The sequence below is a fragment of the Dromaius novaehollandiae genome, unplaced genomic scaffold (genome assembly GCF_036370855.1).
Source record: "Dromaius novaehollandiae isolate bDroNov1 unplaced genomic scaffold, bDroNov1.hap1 HAP1_SCAFFOLD_45, whole genome shotgun sequence".
Taxonomy (NCBI): domain Eukaryota; kingdom Metazoa; phylum Chordata; class Aves; order Casuariiformes; family Dromaiidae; genus Dromaius; species Dromaius novaehollandiae.
Window position 1 is genome coordinate 2224430 of NW_026991505.1, and position 26018 is coordinate 2250447.

At 51.8% G+C, this 26018-nt stretch overlaps 3 protein-coding genes across 3 annotated transcripts; 2 read left to right on the top strand and 1 right to left on the bottom strand.

The window, feature by feature from the left end:
- Window positions 1-13477: 13477 nt before the first annotated feature.
- On the top strand, window positions 13478-14413 carry LOC135327069 (olfactory receptor 14A16-like). The gene has a single exon (XM_064504686.1). The coding sequence runs from the start codon at window positions 13478-13480 to the stop codon at window positions 14411-14413; it is 936 nt and encodes a 311-aa protein (XP_064360756.1).
- A 6032-nt stretch (window positions 14414-20445) lies between these two features.
- LOC135327070 (guanylate-binding protein 2-like) lies at window positions 20446-22533 on the bottom strand. The gene is given in 5 exon segments (XM_064504687.1): window positions 20446-20534; window positions 20669-20871; window positions 21220-21329; window positions 22103-22251; window positions 22353-22533. Coding segments are annotated over 5 exon segments (732 nt in total).
- A 1166-nt stretch (window positions 22534-23699) lies between these two features.
- Window positions 23700-24668, top strand: LOC135327071 (olfactory receptor 12D1-like). The gene has a single exon (XM_064504688.1). It carries the CDS (start codon window positions 23700-23702, stop codon window positions 24666-24668), a length of 969 nt encoding a protein of 322 aa, XP_064360758.1.
- Window positions 24669-26018: the final 1350 nt, after the last annotated feature.

The window sequence follows — 26018 nt, forward strand, 5'->3', positions numbered from 1 at the left end:
CCGGCCCTGCTCGGAGGGGATCCTCAGCACGACCCTGAAGATCTGCACGTAGGACAGCACAATGAACACAAAGCACTCACAAGCTACACAAAAACTAACCGCAGTAACCCCAGCTTTCCTGAAGCAGGAGTCAGAGCAGGAGAGCCTGAGGAGCTGGGGAATTTCACAGAAGAACTGCTCCACAGCATTGCCTTGGCAGAGTGGAATTGAAAATGTGTTCGCAGTGTGCAGCACTGCATTGAGAAAACCACTGGCCCAGGCAGCTCCTGCCATTTGGACACAAGCTCTGCTGCCCATGAGTGTCCCGTAGTGCAGGGGTCTGCAGATGGCAATATAGCGGTCATAGGCCATGACAGTGAGGAGATAATATTCTGATGAAATGGAGAAAAGAAACAGAAAGACCTGGGCAGCACATCCTGAGTAGGAAATGGCCCTTGTGTTCCACAGGGAATTGGCCATGGATTTGGGGACAGTGGTGGAGATGGAGCCAAAGTCCAGGATGGAGAGACTGAGGAGGAAGAAGTACATGGGGGTGTGGAGGCGGTGGTCACTGGCTATGGCAGAGATGATGAGGATGTTGCCCAGGACGGCAGCCAGGTAGATGCCCAGGAAGAGTGAGAAGTGCAAGAGCTGCAGCTCCCATTTGTCCGCAAATGCCAGGAGGAGGAACTCGGTGAGGAAGCTGCTGTTGGACATTTCCTCCCTCTGGGCAGTGGGGACTGTCCAAGGAGGAGAAGACAACGAAGAGTTAGGAAAGACTCCTCTGAGCCAAGCCCATGCCATTTCTCATAGGCTCCCCACTTTGCACCCCCTCACCCCCCAATAAACATGTGCATTTCCTTTCCCAGTTTTGGGAGGACCTTCCCTCAGCCCCCTTGCTTTAGCTCTGTTTTGTGCTGGTTGAGTTTGCTGTGAGGAGCAGGGACCTCTGCCCACGAGCTCCAAAGGAGTCAGTCCTGCTCCACGGCAATGAGCACACGGCAATAGAGCTCTGATGTTCATTTTATGTCAGATGAAGGTCCCCTTTAATGGGGAAGAGCTTTGTAATATCTCCACACAGAGTTCCTGAGACTGTGGGCTGCTGCAGCAATGCTTAAGGTTGATTTTATAGTCATTTTGGCAAGGTTTTTTTCAATGCTCCCACCACACGTGGGGAGCTTTCTCTGAAGTTGTAGAAATCCTCATTTCTGTTTTTGGAGAGATGAAGACTACTGAGACCAGAGAGGAAAAAGCACTCCCCGTGGTTTAGCGCAGAGTCAGGACCGCTGATCTGTCTAGCAGATTCATTCCCAGCTGTCCTGTGCTTGCACCTCTCTCAGCTGGAGGACAACTGCCCTCCGAGGTTACTCTGAAAAAGAAACTGGGCTGTGATGAAAGCACAAAGGTCCAGGTTCAAAGTGCAGCTCTCCAAACTTCTCTCTTTCTCAGCCTAGACATGGAGGTGTGAGGGAGAAGGCGTGACGTGGCTGCTGACATAGATGATCAGACTGAGGACTCTGATGTGGGTGCTGACACCCAAACGTCAACACTTGCATTCTCTTGGGTGGGAGAGGAGACACGGGGGATTGCTCAGAGGAAGGTGCCTGCACTGAGGGGGCCAAAGGGGAGTTGCTCCACGTCCCCCTTGCAGTGTCACCAGTCTCCTCTGATTCTCCAGCCATGGCTCTGCTGCCTGGAGCTGTTCGTGTGCCTTGTCCCATCCAGGGCTCACAGACCCCGTGCCACCCTCTGCGTGCGCAGTGCTGCAGAACTCTGGTGGAGCTTTGAGGTAGCTCCTGCTTTGACCTTCCTCTCGGAAGATCCCCTCAGGAGATGTCCTGGGGGTGAGAACAAGCTGTGAACAGCCCAGGCTCACATGCACCCTCCCAATGGGAGAATGAACCTGCCCTGCCAGGGGTTGCTCCTTCTACCCAGAGCTTCTCCGCACAGTGTCACGGCGAGTTCCCCGGGCGGGCTGAGTGCTGACCCTCACGGGCAGCAGCGTCACTGCTCAGGACACGCAGCATCCGTGGAGTGCAGGGACACTGCTCTGAAGTGTGACCTGTGGAGACACATGTGCATGCTCCGGCTTCACATCCCTAAAGCTGTGCCTAGGAGAAGAGAGCAGTGACGCCTTGTCCTTCCGACGGTGGGGCAAGGAATCCCTGCTGTGGAGCACCTCCTTCTCCTGCCCCGCCCCAAGGAGCTGTGAGAGCCGTCCTGACAGATCGGCTCAGCCATGGGATGTGCCAGCTTAGAAGACCCCCGTAGGAACCACAGCTGCATGGCCAGGCAGCCAGAGACCTACTGTGCCAAGGGCAGTGAAGACTTCCCCTCCAGCGAGCTCTCAGCCCTCCTCCCACTCCTGACTGCCATGAACTTCTCTCTGCCATGCCTTGTCGCATCTAGGCACTTTCAGGCAGTGCCCTGAGCCCTGCTGCTCTTTGCAGAGGAGCTGCTCCTGGACTGAGCAGCTCTCTGCAGAGTCTGCCAGGTTGCCGTGAGCTCTCGCGGTCCCAGGAGCCTGGCCCAGCTCAGGAGCAGAGGCACAGCCAAAGGCAGGACTTTCTCCACCCCATGGGCTTCCTCGAGACGTGCCTGTGGGCTCCAGGGCTGACAGCTCCTGAGAGGCAGCGGAGTCCCTCCTGGGGAATGTACTTTGAAGCAGGCTAAAGCAATCACCTATCTTCCCTCTCTAAACTATGGAGAGAGACTAAATCCAGCAGTGCAATTTTTCCTGTCGGAAGAGAGAGATGCCTAAGAGAAGTGGAGCCCTCCTCCTCTGGAATTCTCTATTCCCATCACACAACTAGACAGGAATCCTTGACAGCGACAAGAAGGGAATTCATTCACCCATCCTTTGATTACTGATTCAGCTGAGTCAACCGAGGCACGTAATCTCAGTTTAGCTGCCCAAAGGCTGGATGGGGATTCCACACCATCCCATACGCACCACGAGCACAGAGCAGGGGGGGATCCCTCTTGCCTCTGGTTCTGCTGAGCACAAAATAGGTGTCTACACCCAAGCCCCTTGTCCAAGCTCCCAGTATAATTGGTGGAGATGGAAGGCGGGAGCGCTGGCAGAAACACCTAGAGGCACTTGAGGGGTGGTCCAAGACACGAGCAAGTGTTCGCAAGCTCTGATGAAGCAGTTATGAGACTTGCATCATTTTGCAGCATCAGCTGGAGGCCAGGAGAGGAAGGAATATCCTCGGCTGCCTGATATGACAGTAGATGCCCACATTTAGGACAACTAAACTTGTCACTGCTCTTTAAGTCCAGTGTTGGACTATGCAGCTGACCAAAACAAGAGCTGTCTCTCTCTGCAGGCTCCCTCGACTTTATTTGCTAGATCTCCTTTTGACACATGTATGTCCCTATTTTTCAGACACCTCATTTAAGTCAAATGCAGCGACTCAATGTCATATGGCCTAAAAATATTCCTCCAGCACCATGTCACATTCACAGTGGGAGAACCAGGAGAGTCACCTCATCTCCGGTTGCTGGGGAATGTCAGAGCCTGGCCAGGGGTTCACTGCTCTTCCTAATCAGCAGGTCAGGACAGAGGATCCCAGTGACCCCTTCTTAGCGCAGGCTGCAACCCAGCATCGGCTCTGCCCTACTCCTCATCCGGAGCCTTTCTGCCAGCAGGGCTTGCTCCTGAGTCAGGACAGACACAACAGCAGTGCCCTGCTGCTGGGGCCAAGGAGCTCGGTGACCAGCCAGCTCAGAAGGAATGATCTCCTCTCCCAGCAGCACCTAGCAGTCACATCTCTGTGATGAACAAGGCCAAGGACGTGTTTCATGAGACAGCAGAAGTGAAGACTACATTACTAAAAACCCACAGCGTAACTGCATCTTTTGAAGCCAGCTCCAGAAGCAGTAAGGGCATGCTCAGATGATGGCACCCAAGGAGAAGTCAAATCCACCCCCAACCTTGGAGGTCAAGCTTGTGCAGATGAGGGGTGAGGTGAGAGCCTAACCTGAGCCATAACTGCAAAGCAGAAAGCTTCACCTACTGCCTAAAGTCTAAGCTCTAAGAGGAACGCCTACAGCCTTAGGACCAAGCTGCCTCCCTCAAATCCCAGAGCCTTCAAGATATCTGCCAAGCCTAGCTTGAAGCTGGTTGACCAATCATTCCTTCACTTTGGGGCCTGTGTGTCATGGGGGGCTGAGAAACAATCCCTGACCCCCGGCTGACTGGTGCTCTGAGGTGCCCGTGTGGGGCTGGCCGGTCTGCTGGGACTTGTGAGCTTTCTTCTGGGCACTCGAGGAAGGGGATGCCACGTGCATCACCTGTTCCACCAACATCTCCCCCCTCCTCCCTGACCTGCCACATGGGGAAGGGCGCACCAGACCGGCGAATGGGAGCTCCGAGGTTGGTGGCCCCAGGGCAGCCTGTGTGCTGCAGCACAGAATCACAAACAATGCAGCACTTTTTCCGAGCTGGGCTTAAACGCGGCTCGTTCACCCAAGACAACTTTGGTGAACACGTCATTTGAGATGACATTTTCTGCCCCACTACCGCCTCGATCCACCACCAGGGTCAAGGGAAAAGCAAAATTCTTGATTCCAGATGGCTGAGCCAACTCATATCATCTGTGTGAAGAACTTTACTGTTGCCTTTGGAGAGAAGGACTTCTAAAGAATGTCACTTCTACGATATTTGCCCAATTCTGTTTGCCAGCCTGACCTAGGCTGGCAAAACTGTGGATAACATCTGCTGAGGAAAGCAGTGTGTTCCTGCTGAAGAGCCTCACAATCCTCTTTTGTTGGCTACTGGAGAGCCCAAGATTGCATAAGAGCCCCAAATTACATTTATACCACTTTCCTTGACCACCAGTTGGGAATCCCAGGGACTCAACATAGATGGCTTTGGTGAGTTCCATCACCTGCTCCTCTAAGCGCTGTTATTTCCACACTTTTTCCATCACTGCATCTCCTAAAGATGACAAAATACTTTCAAAACGGACTGTTACATCCACTGCCAATGCCCAAGACCCTTTTACTGTTACCAAGCCTGGTTTAAAGAGCTCGTTCTTCTTATCCCTTAGATCGGGCTCCAGAAACACCACCCAGTCCATCCTCCTAAGCTCATTAGACGTCATCCTGTACAAGATGCTATGGCTCTTGACTCGGGTCTCTTGGACTGCAGGACAATGACCAATAACATGGGAGCACATTTCCCATTCAACAGGACAATCCCTGCATCCTTTCCTGGACCCTTCCCCTAAACCTCTAACCAAGCACTCCCTAGCTGGGTAGACATTGTCCCGGACTTGTAATGGCGTCAGAATTTTCCTGTGGGGAATAAACCTATAATGCACCAACCAATCATTATTGATGTTATTGTTCACAGAATTCTTGATACCATGGCCCTGACTTTGCAGATTTATCCAATTTTCAGATTTGTGCTTTCTTCACCTATTTGGGCTAGGGAAGATGACCTTTGGAGCAGATGTCTCCCATTCGCATGCTGCCTCCCCCTCTTCCAATGTGGCCAGAATCACAGTAATAGCTAATCTATCTGTTACTGATCATATTTTATCCACTCAGCCTTCTGCGGCAGTCCACAGATGCTTAAACATCGTCGGCCCCGATGTTCTTCACCCAGGTATCAAGCTTCTCTTGCCGCTCTGGCTTGGAAAGACCAACCCATGGGTCCACCCCGAGGCCCAAATATCTCTCGGAGCTGCCCAGCTCCATCCTGTTTAGTTTAGAGCCGTTCACCTTCCACAGATCACAGTCACTGATGGTATCAGAGTCTTCTGTGGGCCTTATAAGGAACCCATGGCATTTCTCAGCCTGCGACCTCAGCCCTGCCAGTTGGCAGAACCCTTCAACCACTGTGATATTTCCCTGCATCCCATCTCACGAGTCAATAGGACTAGATCATCTGCAAACACCAATGATGTAACCCTTTTTCTGCCATGCTTAGATCCATTCCTGCTCTTCTCCAGTCTACATAACAGCGGGGCTGTTGATAAACTGAACAGCATCGAGGACACTGGCTCTCCTTGCTTCACTCCAGTGAGGATCTCTATCGCCTCTGACTGCTTTCCCCTCTCCTCCAGCTGAGTTGTGGTGTTATCATACCTATCAGCTATGATACCTGTTACATAACCATCAATGCCTCTTTGTTTCAGGGCGTGAAAATATGGTGAACTGAATCGATGGCCTTTGTCAGATCCACAAAGACCACCCCCAGGGCTTTATATTCTCTTTTTGCATACTTTATCAGTATCTGGAGCACTTTCAGATCTTCCAAACAACCTGAGGCTGATATAAAGCCCCTCTGGTGGCCGCTAATCAGACGTACTCTCATCAGCTGGGCTGTCAGGATTCTTGAAAACAGCCTCAAGATAATCAACCTGATGGCAATGGGTCACTATTTGTTAACATCCAGATGTTTCCCTGGCTCTGAGGACTTTGGTATTGATATTGTTCTGATTGTTTGATCCCCACCTGGATCTTCCCAGCCAGCAGCCGGGCTCTGTGCATGAGGCAGAAATAGGTTTCTAATGATGTAGGCCAAATGTATAGAAAATGGCACTAAAAAATGAAACAGCAAAGAAATTAAGAAAAAGAATATGATGCAAACAAGACGTTTTATTATACTTTCCATTTTGTGTGTTTGTGTGTTCTTATCATCCTCCTTTTGTTTTGTTTTAATTTGTTGGACTTTGGGGGGTTGTTGTTTGTAAAGGAAAACGATTTTCGAAATTGGGGTGGGATTCAGTTACAGAAACACAGACAACTTGGTGCCACTGTAGACACCCTGGTGCCCTCTGCCCAGCCTCCATCTTCAGCTCCAGAGGGGCTCTGGTCTCCCCCAGGTCCTGTGTGATAGCTGCCAGTCCCAGGGAAACACTTCATGAACGCTGGGACCTCTAAAAGTGGCACTAGATGCTTGTGTTTAGGAAACTGAGCTCTGCCTGGAAAGTTGAAGAATGTTCTTCAACATTAAAAAAAAGGAAAAAAAAAAGCACATTTTAGCAGCTGAAATCACTGAATAATTTTAATACAACGTCAACGTTTTCCTATAGTGCCAAACTGGAAATTTCCAGGAAGTGTATTAACCTCAGGAGAAAAATATTGATCTTCCTCAGTACTTGTGTTCCTACTGCTCTGTCTATTATACTGTGTATTTAATCTCAGTAATCTTTCCTGTATTTCTGCACATCCTTATTAAATGGACCATTTCTGAAGTCATCTGTTCAGAAGACTACCTGGCTGCACCCATTATGCATTGTCCATCCAGTTTTCCTCCTCCTGTTATTCTTTGTTCTTTCAGATACCTCTTGGCTACCCAGCTGCTGCTTTGAACTTCAGGGATTTTTAAGCTTGCCTTCTCTTTCAGTAGTTTGTCTGATTGTCTCATTAGTGAACTCCTTAACTGCATTTATAGTTATCCTTTTCTATCTCTTTATCTGAAACACTTCCAGTAAGGTTATTCCCTGTGGAAAGTGGCCTTCAGTGGAGACAACCTGGTCTTAATGTACAGTTGAGGAATGCATTTTTTTAAATCTAAACTATACCATGTTTTCTCTTTTTTCGCAGCCAAGAAAAATCTTTCTGTGTCTGTTTGCAGGTAGTTCTCTAAATAAAGCAGGTGGGAATTGATTCATACGAGCTGTAACATTTGCTTACAGACTTCAGTAGAAAAAGGTTAGCTATGAAGAGGAGTTATGTGAGTCCCAGGTGGCTGAGACGAGAAATGGTGGGGCTGAGGGCATGGGGGAGAAGACGGTGCAGTGTCTGACCACAAGTATCCTCCTTTTCCTACATGTCTGAACTTCATTAGGAGACAATCTGAATCAGCATCAGTTACAGAATGTTGGTAAAACTTATTCATTAAGCTGAAAAATGAAGAAAGTTGAAAAAGGAACCACCCCCCTCCCCAAGGATTCTTTTCTATTAGGTGCTCATTGCAACCTTCCTTTTTCAGCTACATTCCTGAAATCTCTCCAATTAGCCACATGACACTTGAAAGCTGATGACAGTTACAGGAAGAAACACTGCTCCTTAGGATCCTTTTTGTGTTTAATGAGCCCTCTGGTGCATTCGTGCAGGCACTGAAAGGAGATTGAACAAACCTCTCAAGAAGTTAAAGTCAGAAGCAAACTCAGCGGTTTCTTAGAGCATTAATGGGTCCCACTGGGGGCCATTACCTGCAAAGCTGTTAACGGGAAGTACAAGTCGAGGTGCCCTCCCCTGGAGGCTGGTTAGCGTAGAAAATCAGAGGCAGCAGTTAGTTAATCAAAGGAAGTGTACAGGAGGCCTCAATTCCAAGTAAGCCCTTGATGTGTTTTATCAAGCAAAATGGTCAAGCACAAACGTCCAGCCCTGCAGAAGGGTGATCCTTTCCCTCACACGTTGCTCAGGGCTCTTCCTGGGGCGGGGAGGAGGGGCAATGCCGAGTGTGGGACAATGGTAGAACACCTCCTGGTCTCCCTGAGGGGTGAGCAGGCAACGAGGCCCTGGTGCTGTAAGGAAACAGTGTCTTCTCGCAGGCCTCGCTGGTGGAGAAGGCAGCTATAGCCAAGGTGACAAAGACCTCAGTTCTGCCAGGGACTTTCAGCCTTGCCACCAACCTTGGCCATCCCCATCACAGACATCCTCCACTGTCCCATGCCTGCTCCTGTTTCCCCGCAGACCTTAGCCACCTTCTCCCTCCCTACACACTCTGTTTCCCCACCTTTGACCTGTTTCACTCTCCCTCGTTCCACCGATGTCTCTCCATCCTCACTGGGTGTTGCTTGAAAAACAAGGCTTTGGGCTCCTGTGAATTTGCTGTTGCCCAGCAAGCCACCTGGCTTCTTTCAAAGCCCTGCTAGAGCTCCTCACTCACCTGCAATATCCCAGCCCCAAATGTGCTTGTATCCTGTGCAGTGACTTGCACATCCTTGTTCTTGTGTTCTCCTAAAGTCACAACTGCATTTCCTTTAAAGGTGACCATTGCATGCTCTCTGTGTTCTCCATCCTGCCTGCATCAGCCACACTCCTACCTGCACACAGCTCTTTCCCTGCACTCATATGTGTCCTGGTAATGTTCCTGCTCTGCCTGCCACAGTGGGACCTCACTCCAGGAGATTCACACATCCTCCAGAGAAAGGTCAGCTCTGTGGGCATGATTGAGCTCTGTCCACCCACTCTCCAGCAGCATGCATTCCCCATCTCGCAGGCTAAGGCATGCACGCAAGATGGAAATGTCTCTGTCATTCCTGATAGGGTGAGAGGCCTTCAGCCCTGCCATGTTCCTAGCACTCAGCTCCTCCCCCTCTGCCCACAGACATAACCTTCTTTAATTGTCTGGGCTCAAACATGTGTGTGAGGATTTACTGAAGCCCTTATCCACCACTGCCTTTCTCACTGCCTTCTCCTCAACCCTCTATCCCACCGGCCAGCGCTGCCTCTCAGCTGTGACCCAGTGGCCTTTTGGAAGAAGCCTTGGGCTTCCTGGGTTTTCCTGGTGCTTTTTACAACCTTTCTGGCTTCCTCCAGAGATCTTAGGATGGGACAATTTGCTATTGGCTCTAATAGGGGCCTTTATGACCATCTTTTAGGAAACACTTGCATTTTTATGACTCCTCTGTGTGTGTGTGTGGAGCAATAGCCATGGAAAAGCACCAAATATACCAAAGCAGGCACCCAGTGGACTGCCAAGAAGAACCCTCTGAGATATCCCCAGGCTTGTGGCTTCAGGGCAAGACTTCTCACTGTGGAAGTGGATCCAGCCTCATCCACTCTCTAGAGAGGCAAATCAGCGGTGTCCATGCCATCTGAGGCCTGAAGAGGTGGGTTCTGGTGAGACCACCCTTCGTCTGGCCCATTTTAGATGTGTACTTTAGGATGGGGAACCATGCCTTGTATTGATCATGTTGATTACATTGAGGCTGCCTACACAGGATGTCCTCATGAAAGTGAGGTTAAACAGGGGAGCTAAGCCCTGGCTCATCCTTTGGGCCTTTCTGAAGATGCATAAAACATTTGCCTTTCATCAGTCTCAGGATCTCCATGACCTTTCAAAGATGATAGAGAGTGGCCCCACTGTGACTTTGGCCTGTTCTCTCAGCATCCTTGGATGCAGCCCCTCGGGTCCCACGGGCTCTTCAGGACTGAATTCGCTCAAGTAACCCCTGACTTGGTCCTCATCCACTAATGGATGGTATTTTTTTCCATGAGTCCTGCCTCTAGGCACAAAAGCCTGGGAAGCTCTGCTAGCAGAAAGTGAGGCAAAGAAGACATTCAGTAGCTCAGACCTGTCTGCATCTACTCTTACTAAATTCTCTGCCCCATTTAGAAGTGGGCCCACATTTTCCTTGTTTATTCTTCTGCTGTTAATGAAGCAGCACCAGCTCATCTTGGTGCCTGTGATGTCCCTTGCAACTGTCAGCTCTAGGGGAGGTTTGGCTTTCCTAATGCCATGCCCAGACAGCATCTCTAAATTTCTTCCATTGTAACCTGTCCCTGCTTCCGCCTCCTGTGTGCTGCTCGTTTGCATTGGAGCTCAGCCTTGAGGTCCCTGTGTTGCCAAGCCATCTCTGCCAGCTTGCCTGAGCATCTTTGCTGGTCAGAGCTGCTTCCCACAGGATCCCCCCTTCCTGTGTCCTGAATAAGTCAAAGTCTGCCTGTCTGATGTCCAGATACTACTCTCCATCCTAAATTCCCTTCAGGATCTGAGACTGTACTATTTTCATGGTGACTGCAGCCAAGGCTGCCGCTGAGTATCACATCTCCAACCACTTCTTCTGAGTTTGCAAGTACAGATCCAGGTGACTCCTAATGGCAGCTGGTCTCAGAGCTGCAGCTCCTCCTGCCTCTGCCCCAGGCAGAGTGCGGTTGCGTACATTTGGGCTGCAGGACCTCAGCTGTGGCGCTAGGGCCGAGCACAGAATTGCCACGGTGATCCTGTTGCCGAAAGCCAAGGACCCCATGTATGGTAAGGCCCCTTTTCAGAGCAGAGACATGCTGGACTTAATGGCAGATCACCATGCCACGATGAAATGAGGTTCCCACCAGGAGAGAAAACCCTGCAGTCCCCAAAGCCAGGCAGACAGGGCTTGGTTGTGCAACCATGACAGGAGAGGAGTTTTCTGCCTGAGCTGTCTCTGCAGCACCACTGGGCCTGTGACAGAAATGAAGCTGATCTCCAGGAAGGAGTAGATCCTGCTGAGGACATCCCTGGAGGTGGGCAGCCTGCGATCCAGCTACGCTGTGATCATTGTTAGCATGTTCCCTGTTTCTGTCCTCACGTGGGTGAGCAGAGGTTCAGGGAGAGGAGAACCATCAGTTTGAGAACATGGGCGCACGAGTAGAAACCCTGGTGGGAAGTGTCTCCCATTCCTGCAGCACCCTTGGACGTAGGTGGGATGGGCCTTGCCTCCATACCACAATGTTGGCATTCAGTTGCTGGCATACAGGCATCTCACCCCTCTGAGATGCCCTGGGGAGTCTGTCCAGCACCCATCCAGAAGGGCATGGCTTCCCTGTAGGTCCTGCGCTGTATTTTCCAGTGGTTGTGTTGGCACCCCAGCCCCCTGACACAGCACTAGAGGCCTTTTTTATTCATTCCGATGAGAGCTCTGAGTCAACTTAGGACTCTGCAGCGCAGAGATGGGCACTCGTCTTAGCTTTGTAGTAACTTGGGCTCTAATAAACACAGTTGATGGAGCCTGGAGAGGAACCTCACTCTCCTTATGGCGAGCTCCTCTGGTCAGCTGAACAGGTCTGCAGGCTGCCAGGATGTGGTTGATTAAGGCAGGCTCAGATGCCCTAAACATACGCCTCTGGTGTCCTTTCAGGTTGCCAAGGATAGTTCCCCTCCAGCCCGCCCCAGGCCATAGCTGATGCTCCGGAAGGATGTGGGTCTTTGAGAATTGCTCCATAGGAGCTTGAAGACATTTGAACATGTTTTGGATCACCTCTGGCACCTCGGATGTCACCAGCTGTTTGTGTGTGAGCAACTGACTCCTGCCCTCTACCTCCATGGATTAGAATTCAAGGAGCTCCCGTGCAGACACAAATTTTGTGCACACATGAATTGAGGGAAGAGGAATCCCACCTCCTCTGGGTCTGCGGCATGCACAGGAGGGAGAGGAATTGCCCCAAAGCCTCTAAGCAAAGAAGAGGCACCTGCATTGACTCATCTGAATCACTGCCCTACATGGGAAAACAACCCCCTCCCTATCACTTTCCACATGTCCTGCCTAGTAACTGGGGAGGAATAGGGATTTCCAGAGGAGGACAGTTTCACCTCTCTTAGACAACGATGCTCTGATAGGAGACATCACACTGCTGGACTCCACTGCTCTCTCTACAGTTTAGAGAGGGAAGATAGGTGATTGCTTTAGCCTGCTTCAAAGTACATTCCCCAGGAGGGACTCTGCTGCCTCTCAGGAGCTGTCAGCCCTGGAGCCCAGAGGGACATCTCGAGGAAGCCTGTAGGGCAGAGAAAGTCCTGCCTTTGGCTGTGCCTCTGCTCCTGAGCTGGGCCAGGCTCCTGGGACCGCAAGAGCTCATGGCAACCTGGCAGACTCTGCAGAGAGCTGCTCAGTCCAGAAGCAGCTCCTCTGCAAAGAGCAGCAGGGCTCAGGGCACTGCCTGAAAGTGCCTAGATGCGACAAGGCATGGCAGAGAGAAGTTCATGGCAGTCTGGAGTGGGAGGAGGGCTGAGAGCTCTTTGGGGAAGAAACGTTCACAGCCCTTAACACAGTAAGTCTCTGGCCACCAGCAACGCAGCTGTGGTTCCTAGACCTAGACCTAGACCTAAACCTGGCACATCCCACAGCTTATAGGATCTGTCAGGACAGCTCTCATGGTTTCTCTGATGTGGAAGAGGAGGATGTGCTCCAGGGCAGGGAGTATTTGCCACACCATCAGAGGGACAAGGCCTCACCGTCACCTTCTCCCAGGGATGGCCTCAGGGGTGTGAAGCCTGGGTGTGCACACATATCTGCAAGGCAGAGCAGTGTCCCTGTGCCCTGGGGTACTGTGTGCCTGGGGCAGTGACTGCTGTGTGCAGGGGTCAGCACTCGGCCTGCCCGGGGAACTCCCCACGGTGCAGCAGGGAGAAGCTCTGGCTGGAAGGAGCGACAGCCAGCAGGGCAGGTTCATTCTGCTGTAGAGAGGGTACTGCATAGGTCGGGGCTGCTCACAGCTCTGCCTCACCATGAGGACCTTTCCAGATGGGGACTTTTCAAGAGGAAGGGTGAGTCACTGGGTACCTGAAAGGGAAGCAGCTTTTCGGAGTCTGTGATGTTAGTTTCCACCACTGGCCGGGGGGAAATGGAAACAGGTTTGGGGGTTTAGATGTGGGAATGAGACTCCTAAAATGTTACTCCGAAAGATCAAGAGGTCTGTGAGGAGCCTCCAAAAGCCCCTTCATTCCCTCTGCCCACCATCCCCCCACCTGCAAGCACCAACATCTCTTTTGCAGTTATCATCATTCTCATCAGAGCTTTTCTGAGCTGCAGTCCCCACTGCCCCGAGGGAGGAAATGTCCAACAGCAGCTTCCTCACCGAGTTCCTCCTCCTGGCATTTGCGGACAAACGGGAGCTGCAGCTCTTGCACTTCTCCCTCTTCCTGGGCATCTACCTGGCTGCCGTCCTGGGCAACATCCTCATCATCTCTGCCATAGCCAGTGACCACCGCCTCCACACCCCCATGTACTTCTTCCTGCTCAATCTCTCCATCCTGGACTTTGGCTCCATCTCCACCACTGTCCCCAAATCCATGGCCAATTCCCTGTGGAACACAAGGGCCATTTCCTACTCAGGATGTGCTGCCCAGGTCTTTCTGTTTCTTTTCTTCATTTCATCAGAATATTATCTCCTCACTGTCATGGCCTATGACCGCTATATTGCCATCTGCAGACCCCTGCACTACGGGACACTCATGGGCAGCAGAGCTTGTGTCCAAATGGCAGGAGCTGCCTGGGCCAGTGGTTTTCTCAATGCAGTGCTGCACACTGTGAACACATTTTCAATTCCACTCTGCCAAGGCAATGCTGTGGAGCAGTTCTTCTGTGAAATCCCCCAGCTCCTCAGGCTCTCCTGCTCTGACTCCTACTTCAGGAAAGCTGGGGTTACTGCGGTTAGTTTTTGTGTAGCTTGTGAGTGCTTTGTGTTCATTGTGCTGTCCTACGTGCAGATCTTCAGGGTCGTGCTGAGGATCCCCTCCGAGCAGGGCCGGCACAAAGCCTTTTCCATGTGCCTCCCGCACCTGGCCGTGGTCTCCCTGTTTGTCATCACTGCAATGTTTGCCTACCTGAAGCCCCCCTCCATGTCCTCCCCAGCTCTGGAGCTGGTGGTGGCTGTTCTGTACTCAGTGGTGCCTCCAACACTGAACCCGCTCATCTACAGCATGAGGAACAAAGAGATCAAAGAGGCACTGAGGAAATTGATTCAACGTGTAGTATTTTACCACTCATAGGCTGCCCTTCTCTCTTCATGAACGATTCCCAGTTTCTCTCAGGCTGGCTTATGCTTTTCTTTGCTTGTTTATTATATCTGAAAATCATTTCTGTACACAGATATTTGTATTTATCACACTTCTCCAGAGGCATGAACCTGGTCTGCCTGACCAGAGGCCTTCTGTGCCTGGGTCGGAGCTGGTTGCTGTGACAGCATCTCTGTACTAAAAAGGGATCTTCCCAGTGCAGTGCCTGAAGGCTGGGCTCGTCTTACACTAGGAAGGGAGGTTGGAGAGCAGCAGGAGTTGCTGGAGGAGCCCCAGCACCAGGACACTTGTGCTGGCCTCGGGAGTGGGGCTGGTTGGGAGGCAGCTGAGGTGGCAGCTGTCATCCTAGAGACAAGAGCAGGGGGGCAAGAGAGTGACTGGCTTCCATTTCCTAGTGCCACTGGAGGTTTTAGGGCTGGTGGGGAGGCTGACACCCACTCTCTGCCACCCCAGGAGCTGCTGTGCCCATTCGAGGGGCTCAGGCTTGGTGTCAAGTATGCAGATACCTGCAGCATCCTCTGGTGGACACTGCTGTGGGGTGATTCCCAGACTGTCCTGCTCTGCTGGGATGGGCTGGGAGAGGCAATGGGAGGTGGGGAGAGCTGGGGAGGGGCCTGAAGTGGGCTGGAGAGTGCCTGGGGGTGGCAAATACCAGTCTTCAGATAACTTGTGTGAAGAGGCAGGGTGGGCGAACACACCAGTGTGCTTGGGTTGCAGAGCCAGGCTTCATGGCGAAGGAGCTGAGATATAAAAAGTGCACAAGAGTGTGGTCTGTGCCCTCTGCCTGCTTCCTCTGCAGACCTTGTGGGGCACAACCAGGAGAGACTTTCAGATGTGGCTGAAGAATGACTAGTGGTCCTCCCTCTGACGCCAGTCTCCCACTGACATCTTCCCATCGAAGGCGGGCTTCCATAGGGCGTCTGAGCCCCTGCGTCAGAGCTCAGTCCTAAGGAAAAGTGTCTAAGGAGCCATGTCATAACTTGATGCTGCCTGGATACACCCAGTGCAATGCACTATTGCCTTCTGCCATCCTCCATGCAGATGCATGCCACACCAGGGCATCATTTCCTCGGTGCACAAGAAGTCTAGGTTGGGCTCCATGACTCTGTACTTGCTGTCCTGAGAAAATGATTCAGAGAAGAGCCATGGTTGGGATGGCTTTGCCACACTGTGATGGAGGCTGTGCTGTGCTGGAGTGGCTGGCAGTGCCCAAGGGCATGGGAGGGATTTGCTGGAAGTAGTTTGGGAAGTGGCTGTCGTGATCACCCAAGAAAACCCAGTTTGTCCAGCTGTGCACATTGTTCCAAGGAGTGCAGAGGAGGGAAGACGTTTATGGTGGGTGGAGGGGTAGGGCTTGAGGTTTCAAAGTGCTGCTGAGTGCTTTAGTAGGTGATGAAAGAGACCTCATAATCAACAAAAGAGGGCAGGAGGGGGCCCACCCCAAGTGTGTGCACACAAGGACACAAGGACAACAAGGCAGGGCAGGAGCAATCCCGGAGGTTTCTGGAGTGCAGTGATGATAACACTGTGACACGGGTGATCACGGAGTCAACGAGGGCAGGCACTTTGCTGGACCTGATACTCACTGACAAGGAAGAACTGGTTGGGGTTTTCAAGACTGGGGGCAGCCTTGGCTGCAGTGACCATGAGATGGTGGAGCTCGGGATCCTGAGAGGAGGGAGGAGGGCAAAAAGCAGGATCACAACCCTGGGCTTCAGGAGAGCAGACTTCAGCCTCTTCAGGGACCTGCTTGGAAGAATCCCATGAGATACAGTCCTGGAGAGAAGGGGGAGATCCAAGAGAGCTGGCTGATTTTCAAGGATCACCTCCTCCAAGCTCAAGAATGGTCCATCCTGATAATCAAGAAACAAAGCAAAGGTGTCAGGAGGCCTGCATGGATGAACATGGAACTCCTGACTGAACTCAAGCATGAAAAGGAAGCATACAAGAGGCAGAAACAGGGACAGCTGACCAGGCAGGAATATGGAATTGCTGTCCAAGCATGCAGGAAGCCAAAACCCACCTGGAGCTGACTCTGGTGGGGGACATGAAAGGCAACAAGAAGGGCTTTTGCAGGTATATCATCAGCAAAAAGAAGACTAGGGAATATGTGGTTGCAGCACAGAATAGGGCAGGGGACATGGTAACAAAGGACATGGAAAAGGCAAAGGTTTACAGTGCCTTCTTTGTTTCAGCCTTTCCTGGTGAGACATGGCTTCAGGAATCTCAGGCCCCTGAGACCCATGGGAATATGAGAGGTGAAGATTTACCCTTGGTGGAGGAGGCTCAGATTAGGGAAGATTTGAACAAACTGGACATACACAACATCCACTGCACTCCCCTCCTCCACCCAGCCAGTCTTTCCATCACAGAGGGCTATCAGGTTGGTTAAGCATAATTTCCCCTTGGTGAGTGCAGGCTGACTACTCCTGATCACCTTCTTATCCTTCATATACTTGGAAATGGCTCCCAGGATGAGCTGCTGCACCACTTTCCCAGGGATTGAGGTGACGCTGACTGGCCTGCAGTTCCCTGGGTCCTCTCTCTTGCCCTTTTTGAACACTGGAGTGACATCTGCTTTCTTCCCGTCCTCAAGCACCTCTCCTGGTTGCCATGATCTGTCAAAGATAATTGAGAGTGGCCCAGCAGTGATGTCTGCCAGCTGCCTCAGGACTTGTGGATGCATCCCATCAGGGCCCATGGACTTGTGTAAGTTTGCTGAAGTGATCCCTAACCCAATCCTCCTCCACCAAGAGAAAGTCTTCCTTTCTCCAGATTCCCCCGCCCCGCCCCAGACTCTAGGTCCTGGGATTCCCGAGGACCAGTCTTACCAGTGAAGACTGCTAGGCACGGAGGGCCAGATTCATGGCTCACTGTGGTGGCAGTGGAGATGGTGAATGGGCTCCCACTCACCTGCCCGGGGCTGTCATACATGAGACAGGGCCAGTGGCAGACACCATCCTTCTGGCAGGGAATCTGGAGGCAGCTCGGAGAGCACATGGGATCTCCAGGGACACCACGTGCTGGGGGCGTGCAGTGGATGGAGCCTCTCAAAAGGAGAGAACATTTGATGCGTAGCTGGAAAAGGTAAAGACCTGTCCCCTTGCAGTGGTAAATTCCAGCTCTGATTGTTCATTCCAGGCCTGATGTCGGCATCTGTATCGAGGGGGAAGAACCAGCCCTGAGCAGCCTCTCTCCTGGCCCAGACCCCCAAAGACCCTTGGAGGACAGCGGTCTGCTGACCCCTGTGTGGGGCACAGCCAGGGCTAGGCAGGGACTGGGCACTGGTGGGAGGCTGCCAAAGCAGGAGGGCTGCGGGGGGATGGGGCACATCATTGGGACTGTGCCAGGGGGATGTTTCCCCACCCCTGAAGGTACCCTGCCCTGTGAAGTGCCTGCAGGGCAGGTCTGTGGGACCACGTGCAGGGCAGCAGGGCTGGGTGCAGGCTGGAGCCAGGACACTCCTCACTGCTCCATTGCCAAGAGGCAGCTGTGCTGCACAGAGCAGGAACCAGCTCTGCAGGCCCTGCAGGCCCTGGGAAGCTCATTCGGGTGAGCAGCGTTAAGGCAAGGGCTGGGAGCCAGCTGGCAGCTTGGGAGCCCATTGGGGAAGGCCTCCTGGCACTGGTATCACAGCCCAGCCCCACTCTGGCAGCCGGCAGAGCATGCCCTGGGGCTGTGCCACATCATGATGGCCCCTGGCACTGTAGGCCCAGCTCATCCCCTCTGTGGGAGACCTCCAACAGAGCCATTTCCCATCCCTGTCCCAGGCCTGGCCTCCGAGGGTTCTCTCCTGTCACTCACCCATGCCCTGGGGACAGCTGAGACCATTTCTCTCTTGGGAACCGGCTCCACAGGCAGTATCCAGGGCAGAGCCATCTCTGCCAGGTCCCAGACCCCAGAGCAGCACCTCCATTGCACTCAGGTATCTCCCGCCTCTCCCTCCCACGCTGCTGAGGCCCCCAAGCTGCCCCTGGACCCAAGCAAGACAGGGCTCGCTAGTGATCCTAACTGGAAGACTATTGTACATCGAGGAGTTGGTGATCCACATAACGGGTAACCTGAGCAGGCATAGGCATGTGCCGTGCTGTGCTGCACCTTGCTGCACGTACAGCTTGGCCTTCAAGCCTGTGCTGTGCTGCACGTGTCCCTTGGCTGCAGGACAAACTTTCTTGTCGTATTGTAACACCTGCCTGTAGACAGCTCCCATTTGCTCTTGGCAATTCCACCACCTGTGTGCCCTTGTCTTTATCTCAAGAGAAGGAGCAAGTTCTCATGCAAACCTCCTTTTGACACTATAAATGATGAATAGGATTGTTTTCTTCTGAGGAAATCCTGTAAGAGCCCTAAAGAGCAAGATGTTGGTGAACCTCTCCATGGATGGGATCTGCACCGTGTGCTGTGCCATGCCACGCCCAGATTGGAGGTCTGTCCAGTGCTGCACAGCTTGGGGTTCTCAGCATCTAAGAGGACGTAATATTATCTTTCCTCTTTTTCCTTCTTGTGTTAGCTCCACTAAATGGTATTTTAAGCAATACCTTATAGAGTCTGAGTGCCTTTCTTGCTGGGATCATAAGAAACACTACCCTGGTGCCTTGCACTGGTATGGAACAGGCTCTCCCTCCTGATCATTGCAACAGCTGCCAGGAGCCCAAGAGGCACCCTGGGATGGGAGGTGCAGGGTGAGCAGCGCCAGCCCCAGTGCTCCCCCAGCAGCCCCTCTGAAGCCAGAGCAGCCCCCAACAGTTGTGGCAGGGACTCGCTGTTGGTCACGGAGTGTCTAGGATGTGCCTGGAGCTGAAACCACAGGCATCGCTCTTTAGAGTGCCCATAGATGAAATGCAGAGTCCAGGTGCGCAAGAGTGGCAGCTCACCAGAGCATTCCCTTCTACTTCATATTCTTTCAGGATTGCTCTCTAGTGAGTGATTCCCTACCTGGGGTTTGTGGGAGGAGCTGTTGGAGACCTGCTCACTTCCCCTCAGTCCTGCTCTGCTCTGTTGTCAGCCCACGGGCACTGCCACAGTCCCTCTGGGCTGGGTAAAGGTGAGTCTCCATGTGCCCTCCTCTGACCCCAGGTCGGAATAAGCAGTGCCTGTCTCTGCTCAGTCCAAAGCAGGTGCTCAGAGCAGGCTGGGGGAACAGAAGGAGAAGGTGCAATAGGCACAAGGGCACAAGCAGCAGCAAGGGGCATTTCAGCTGGGTATTAGGGAAAAAACTGTCAGCATAAGAGTGGAGCAGTAGTGTCAGCATAAGTAGTGGTGCAGGGGCCCAGAGATTTTCAGAACTTGTCTGGACAAAGTACTGACCAACACAATCTAACTGGGAAGTTAGCCATGCTCAGAGCAGAGGGTGTGGATATAGACCTCCAGATATCCCTCCTGACCCAGATCCTCTAGGATGGGGAAGAGGTCCCAGGGCATGGTAGCACACTCCCATGGGGATGAGACCTTTCTACAAGTTTGCCACTGGTAGATGAGGAGCTCTCTGTCACTCTCTCGTCTCTGAGAGGTGGGACTCAACCACATGCTGGTCCCTGTGACAACCCTCAGGGACTGCCTTTCCTGAGGAGTGAAGGTGCCCTGAGGACCATCCTCAGCTCTGAGCAGCTGGGAGTGGTGAAGCCACAATGCTCAGTCTGCAACAGCAGCAAAGGGGCAGAGCAGCAAGAATGGGTACAGGGAGGGGAAACGGGAGAGATGTGGCTCTCAATCAAGAGGCAAGTACAGCAGCCAGTGGAAAAGCTCTTCCATTTCCCACCTGCATCATTTGGCTGTGCATTTGAGCCTTCCCCAGACACAGTCCCAAGAGCCACTAGCCAGCCCTGACCTTCTGGACCCTGGCATTCACAGTTCCCCATTACTACTGTGCTGCCACCATGGATGGTCTTGGGTGCAGACTTCTCCCAGATGTGGCTGCAGAATTTCACCAGTTGCTCCTGGAATTCAGGCTCGATCTCACTGTTATGAAGCTCTTCCAAGGGTGGCAGGTCCCTCTTGCTGGCCGGCTAGTCAAAACCAAAGCACTTCCAGTCTGGGGAGATCTGGTGGAGGCATTCCCGGGAATGGTTATAGAGCTGGGTTTCCCGGCTGCTACCTGCGGAGGTAGGCCAGGGAGCAAGCTCACAGGGCTTGGGCTTTTGTTGCCTTATGCTGAAATGCAGCTGTCCAGAGCTGGACACATCCTGCCCTTCCTGAAGTAAAGCACTGGCAACAGCACCATTCCCCTACCAGGCTTTAACTTCAGCACATTCTCCAGGTACGCGTCCTCAGAGATTTCCTCCCCATCCACCTTCAGGTGCAATGTGAAGTCCCGCACGGCCCAGACAAAGGTCAGGAAGAACTAGGAAACTTTATCTGAATCCTCCAGTTCATCTCCACTCTCCCGAGGTGTTGCTTTCACCTTTACATCCTCCGTCAGCTTTGTCACATAGCTGGGGAGCTGGCTAAGGAAACAGAGACCCTGGATCCTCATGCAGGGAGGGGCTAACCCTAACTCTAACCCCACCCTCCCCACCCATCAGCATTTGATGGGGAAAAGGGGAGATTCTGCAGGGACAGAGAGCAGCCTGGAGTCACCAGCAGGAGTAGGGCTCAAACCCTCAGCCCTGAGATCTGGAGCACAGGATCCCTGAGGATCCAGAGCCTGGTCACTGGGCATCACTAGCAGGCTCTGATCTCCCCATAAAAAGCAGCCGTTTGAGGAGCTGAGATGTGTGAACCCCTTAGCTACTGCTGAGGGAGATGGGGCATCCCTGGTGCTGCTGCCCCACTGAGGACACTGCAGCCGGTCCATGTCTTGCTGGTCGATGGTGCCCTTGCTGTTATAGACCAGAGTGCGGGACAGCAGTACAGCTAGCACAAAGATCCATGCGTCATTCTTGGTGTTTCCCTGGAACAAACAGCCTTGGCTCATACCAAGAAACTCTGTGCAAGGCCCCCTAAGAGTGAGCAAAGCCCCAAATCCCCAGGCCCTGAATGCCTAACCATGGGCCATGGCAGGGTCAGCTTTTTGGAGAGACCCCCACACGCGACATCACCATGTCTTCCTATAGCCGCTTTGTCTTCAACTCTTAACTCTGAGAGTCCCACAGGCTTCTGATTATTAAAGGACTCCCTGAGCTCCCCATTCCTGGTCTGCTGAAGTTTACCAGCAAGTGCTGAGGAATTTGGCAGCTTGTCAACCTCACGAGCCTTCTCCTAGCTCCTCTGGCTGTCAGCACCACAGAGACAGCTCCAGTTCAAAAGCCTGGAGCTCCCTGCCAGCCACCGGATCTCAAAAGGCCCACCAGCTTGATGGCTGCTGAGTAATCAAAGATCCAGAAAGAGAGGGAGAGTGGCTGTGAAGAGGCGGTGTCCCACAAACCGTCATGGGCCCAGCCACAGACTGGCTCCAGTCCCCTGCAGACAGCCAGCATCCCAGGCAGAATGAGGGCTCTGACAGGCAAAGGCAGAGGTGAAGGATGCCAGACAGGAGGACTTCCTCAGCCAGAAGACTTTATCCAGTTAGCGCTACACTGGCCTCCTTCCCCACAGCCTCTGTCTCTTCCTGGCACACCAGTGCAGGCAATGAGAACACCTTGAGTCCTGCCACATGCCTGGGCCCTTGAGAGCTTCCACAAAGTTCTCTGTAGGCACAAAAGGAAGCCTCTGCTTCTCCCACGCCTTCTCCGCATCACCCCGCCCTTCAGTGCCCAGGAGCACCAGCGTGTGTCCAGGCTGACAGGGCTGAGGCACACACCACAGCCAGATACCTTTGGTATGGGCCTGCATGGGGAAGGCCAGGGAGAAACCTGTGGAGGGGATGCAAGGGGCTCAGCAGTGTCAGCTACAGAGCAGGAAAACGGTGGCATCTTTGCCGCCCAGGGCCAGGACCTGTGTGGCTCCCCACCTCTCTCATCCATCCTCTCACAACCCAGCCTGTTCATGAGGTGGGACTTGCCAGCGCAGTACAGCCCTGTGATGGCCACCACCACCACCAAGGGCTGTGCAAACTATGACAGCACCTGCAGGGTCTTCTGCTGCCCCACCAGCCCCTGCCTCTGTGTGCTCTCAATCAGGCACCTGGGCACTTCTATGGAGGTTTCAGATGCCATTGCTCATGGCAAACACAGCTTGCAGAGGGGACAGTGAAACAGGTATTTGAGGCCTTCAGAAAATCACCATAGTTTGTTATCTCCATCTTTAGAAGTGAAAAGAAAAGAAGAAGCATTTTAAGCTCTTCATGGACTATAAAGGGAGCAAAAGATGTTAAGCCAGAGGCAGAGTCCAGCTGTGCAGTTGTAGCAGGTCAAAGGAAGCCATGATACTTATTCCATGTATTATCCTTGGGAATTACAAAACCATGTGCCAAACTCCTTGGCAAATTCCCCATTAAAGCTGTTAGTCTTCCTGAGAATGATGTGCTATAACCTTGCATATTTCCAGAAATGGCTTTTGATTCTACAGCTTCCTCCTGCTTGTGAGAGCTGGCTGTACAAATAATCAGTAATCAGTTCAGCTCCCCACAACATCATTAGTTTTCTGTGTGCCTGAAACGCTATGCCTTGATGTTTTCTGCACTGAAGTCCCATAAGGTTCAGAGGCTTGATCCCAAGAGGAGCTATCAGAGAGATGGAAATTTTCCTTTGTTGGAAAGAAATGTGATTGTTTCCGTGACAGGGAGGACTATATAAAGGTTTCCTGACACCACTGAACAGAACAAATTCATCCTCTTTGAAAGTGGTGTACTATATGTGATCAACTATACTACTCTAATACTTCAGCTTTGGAAAGATATAGTATATTCAGCTAGGATTTGGAATGAAGAAAACTTATTAGAAAAACTTTTTTGAATTAAAAAAGGAAAACAGGATTTCAGAATGATCTTCACTTAAAAACTAGGTAACCAACTTCTCTTGCCTCCCTCCCTCCCTCTCTCCCTTCCTACCTCACTCCCTTCCTTCCTTCCTCCCATTTTCTTTTCTCGCTGTCCTCAAACACACCATTCCTTTCAGTGAGCTGGTACACAGGTAGCAGCTCTGGCATCAGTACTGGCCATCTAGGTTACAACAGTTTCTAGTATTGGTTGCAAGAGCTGGGGTGGAAAATCAAGGAATTCTTTTGTGTCCCTTTCCGGACTCAGTGTCTGATCTCTTCCATTCATGAGGCAGCATCAGCTGCTGCTGCACCTTATGGAAGAGGACTCTGGGGAACGGAAATAACAGCTCAGGACAGAAAGACAGCAAGCTACTGCTGAGTTCTTCTCTCTTTCCCTGCAGAGATGGATAACCAGACAGAGGTGAGCAAGTTCATCCTGCTTGGCCTGTCCAGCCCTCAAGGGCTGCAGCAGTTCCTGTTCATGCTCTTCTCCCTGCTCTACCTGTCCAGCCTGCTGGGGAATGTGGCAATTGTGACTGTGGTGATATGTGAACCTCGGCTACGCATCCCCATGTACTATTTCCTCTGCAACCTCTCCTGCCTGGATATTTTCTACTCCACCGTTACCATCCCCAAGATGCTGGCTGGGTTCCTCTGGGGGCACCAGGGTATTTCTTACACTGGCTGCCTAAGCCAGCTCCACTTCTTCCACTTCCTGGGCAGCAGCGAAGCTTTGCTGCTGGCTGTCATGGCCTATGACCGCTTTGTGGCCATCTGCCACCCGCTGCGCTACACCCTGATCATGAGCCCACGGGCCTGCCTGCTGCTGGCTGCAGCCGCTTGGGTTACAGGCTTCCTTCATGCTCTGATGCACACAGTCATGACCTCCCGGCTCCATTTCTGTGGCCCCAACCACATCCACCACTTCTTCTGTGACATCAAGCCCCTGGTGAGACTAGCCTGCAATAGCAACCAGCTCAACCTGCACCTGCTCAGCATTGTCACAGGGAGTATTGTGATAGGCCCCTTTGTCTTCACACTCTTTTCTTACCTGTACATCTTTTCCTTCCTCCGACTGAAAGTCCAGTCGAGGGAGGGGAGGAGGAAATCCTTCTCCACTTGCATCTCCCATCTCACAGTAGTGGCCTTATTCTATGTCCCTGCTGTTTTTAACTATGTGCCACCTTCCTCAGGGAGTTCACCCAGGCGGGACATGATAGCCACCCTTATGTATAATGTTGTCACCTCTGTCCTCAACCCTTTGATCTACACCCTGAGGAATGCGGAGGTGAAACGTGCCCTAAAGAGAAGACTTTTCTCCAGACAGTTACTAGTGCAGAAAATGTTCTGCCTTGCAGCTTGCGTGGGGTAGTAGGCAATGGACAATGCAATCAGAGGAGCTTTTGGCTCAAGAATGTCTTGTGCAGAAATCTGCTTTTCACTGCCAACAGCCTGGGTCCCTTCAGAAAAATCCTACATATTGCATATGGCCCTGTGTCTCCTGTCTTGGGCAATATCAGTGCATAAAGAGTGCATGTTGGTGGAACAGCCATTCCCATTCCTCCAAGTGGAGAAGAGAAGCAGCTCCAGAGAGTGATACTTCAATAAAAACACCTTTTTTACAGTGATTTACCCTCAAACATCACTTGATCTTCTTTCTTTCTTTCTTTCTTTTGGTAGCTGAATCCCACCCCAAGTCAGAGCTGTCAAGAGAAGTCAGGACATGATTCATCTTTTCCTAAAGCCGACAGACAAGGAGGATTCAGTTGTTTTTGTTGGATCCAGTTGGCCATGTGCAGACATGTATGTCATGCCACTTGAAATACTCTGTGTATCTCAGCTGGTGTCTCTCAGCTGCTCCAGAAAGGCACAGGTCCTGCGCCAGATCTACCAGCCCTGTATGGCTGTCAGCTATCTTAGGGCATCTGAGATGGTGCTAGACACCTATGTTGGGCAACTGAATCCCACCCCCATTGCCTAGATTCACAGTGGTTAAAACTGCTGTTCAGGCACTTGTCTCACAGGGAGGAAGGTACATTTGGAACCCCAAATGTAGGTGTCCTAATCTCAGATTGAATCTCACCCTTAATCTCAAAATGAGTGGGAATGGTGGATTCCAGTTGAAGAAAGCTTCCAGAACTGATCCTTAGGGCTTAAAGGTAAGGTGAGCTTGGGTGATGGGGATTAAGACTAACAGCTGGAGAGATCTTTTGATTCTTACCTGTCCTACAGGTTTTTTCCACATATTCATAAACTTTACCAACATGCCAGGTGTGTTTCACACAATATCTACTTGCTCAACACATTCCATGTTGAGACTCCTACCATAAGCCTTAAAAAGGCTGCTTCTAGTATTGTTGTTATTATCATTTTTAACAGTATTATAGAATGATGATGATGATGATGATGATGATAGTAAATATTTCTATTAGGGCCTCAAGTAATCCCTGAATGCAAAATTTTCATGCCATGTGCTTGAAGGTGTCAAAAGACATTCTTCCTCTCCTAAACAATGCTCCAGACCAGATACTGTCAGAGACAGTGTCCCAAGGGTCCTGACCGCCTGTTCCCATAGGACCACTCTTTGAGTCTGAGATCTTGTAAGTGTTTTTAGGTCTTTAAGAGTTAATATTTGTTTCTAACTGGCCAAAGACAATGTGAGTGCTCCCTTGCAACCCACCATTCTGCATGCATGCTGTATCCTTCAGCAGAGGCAATGACT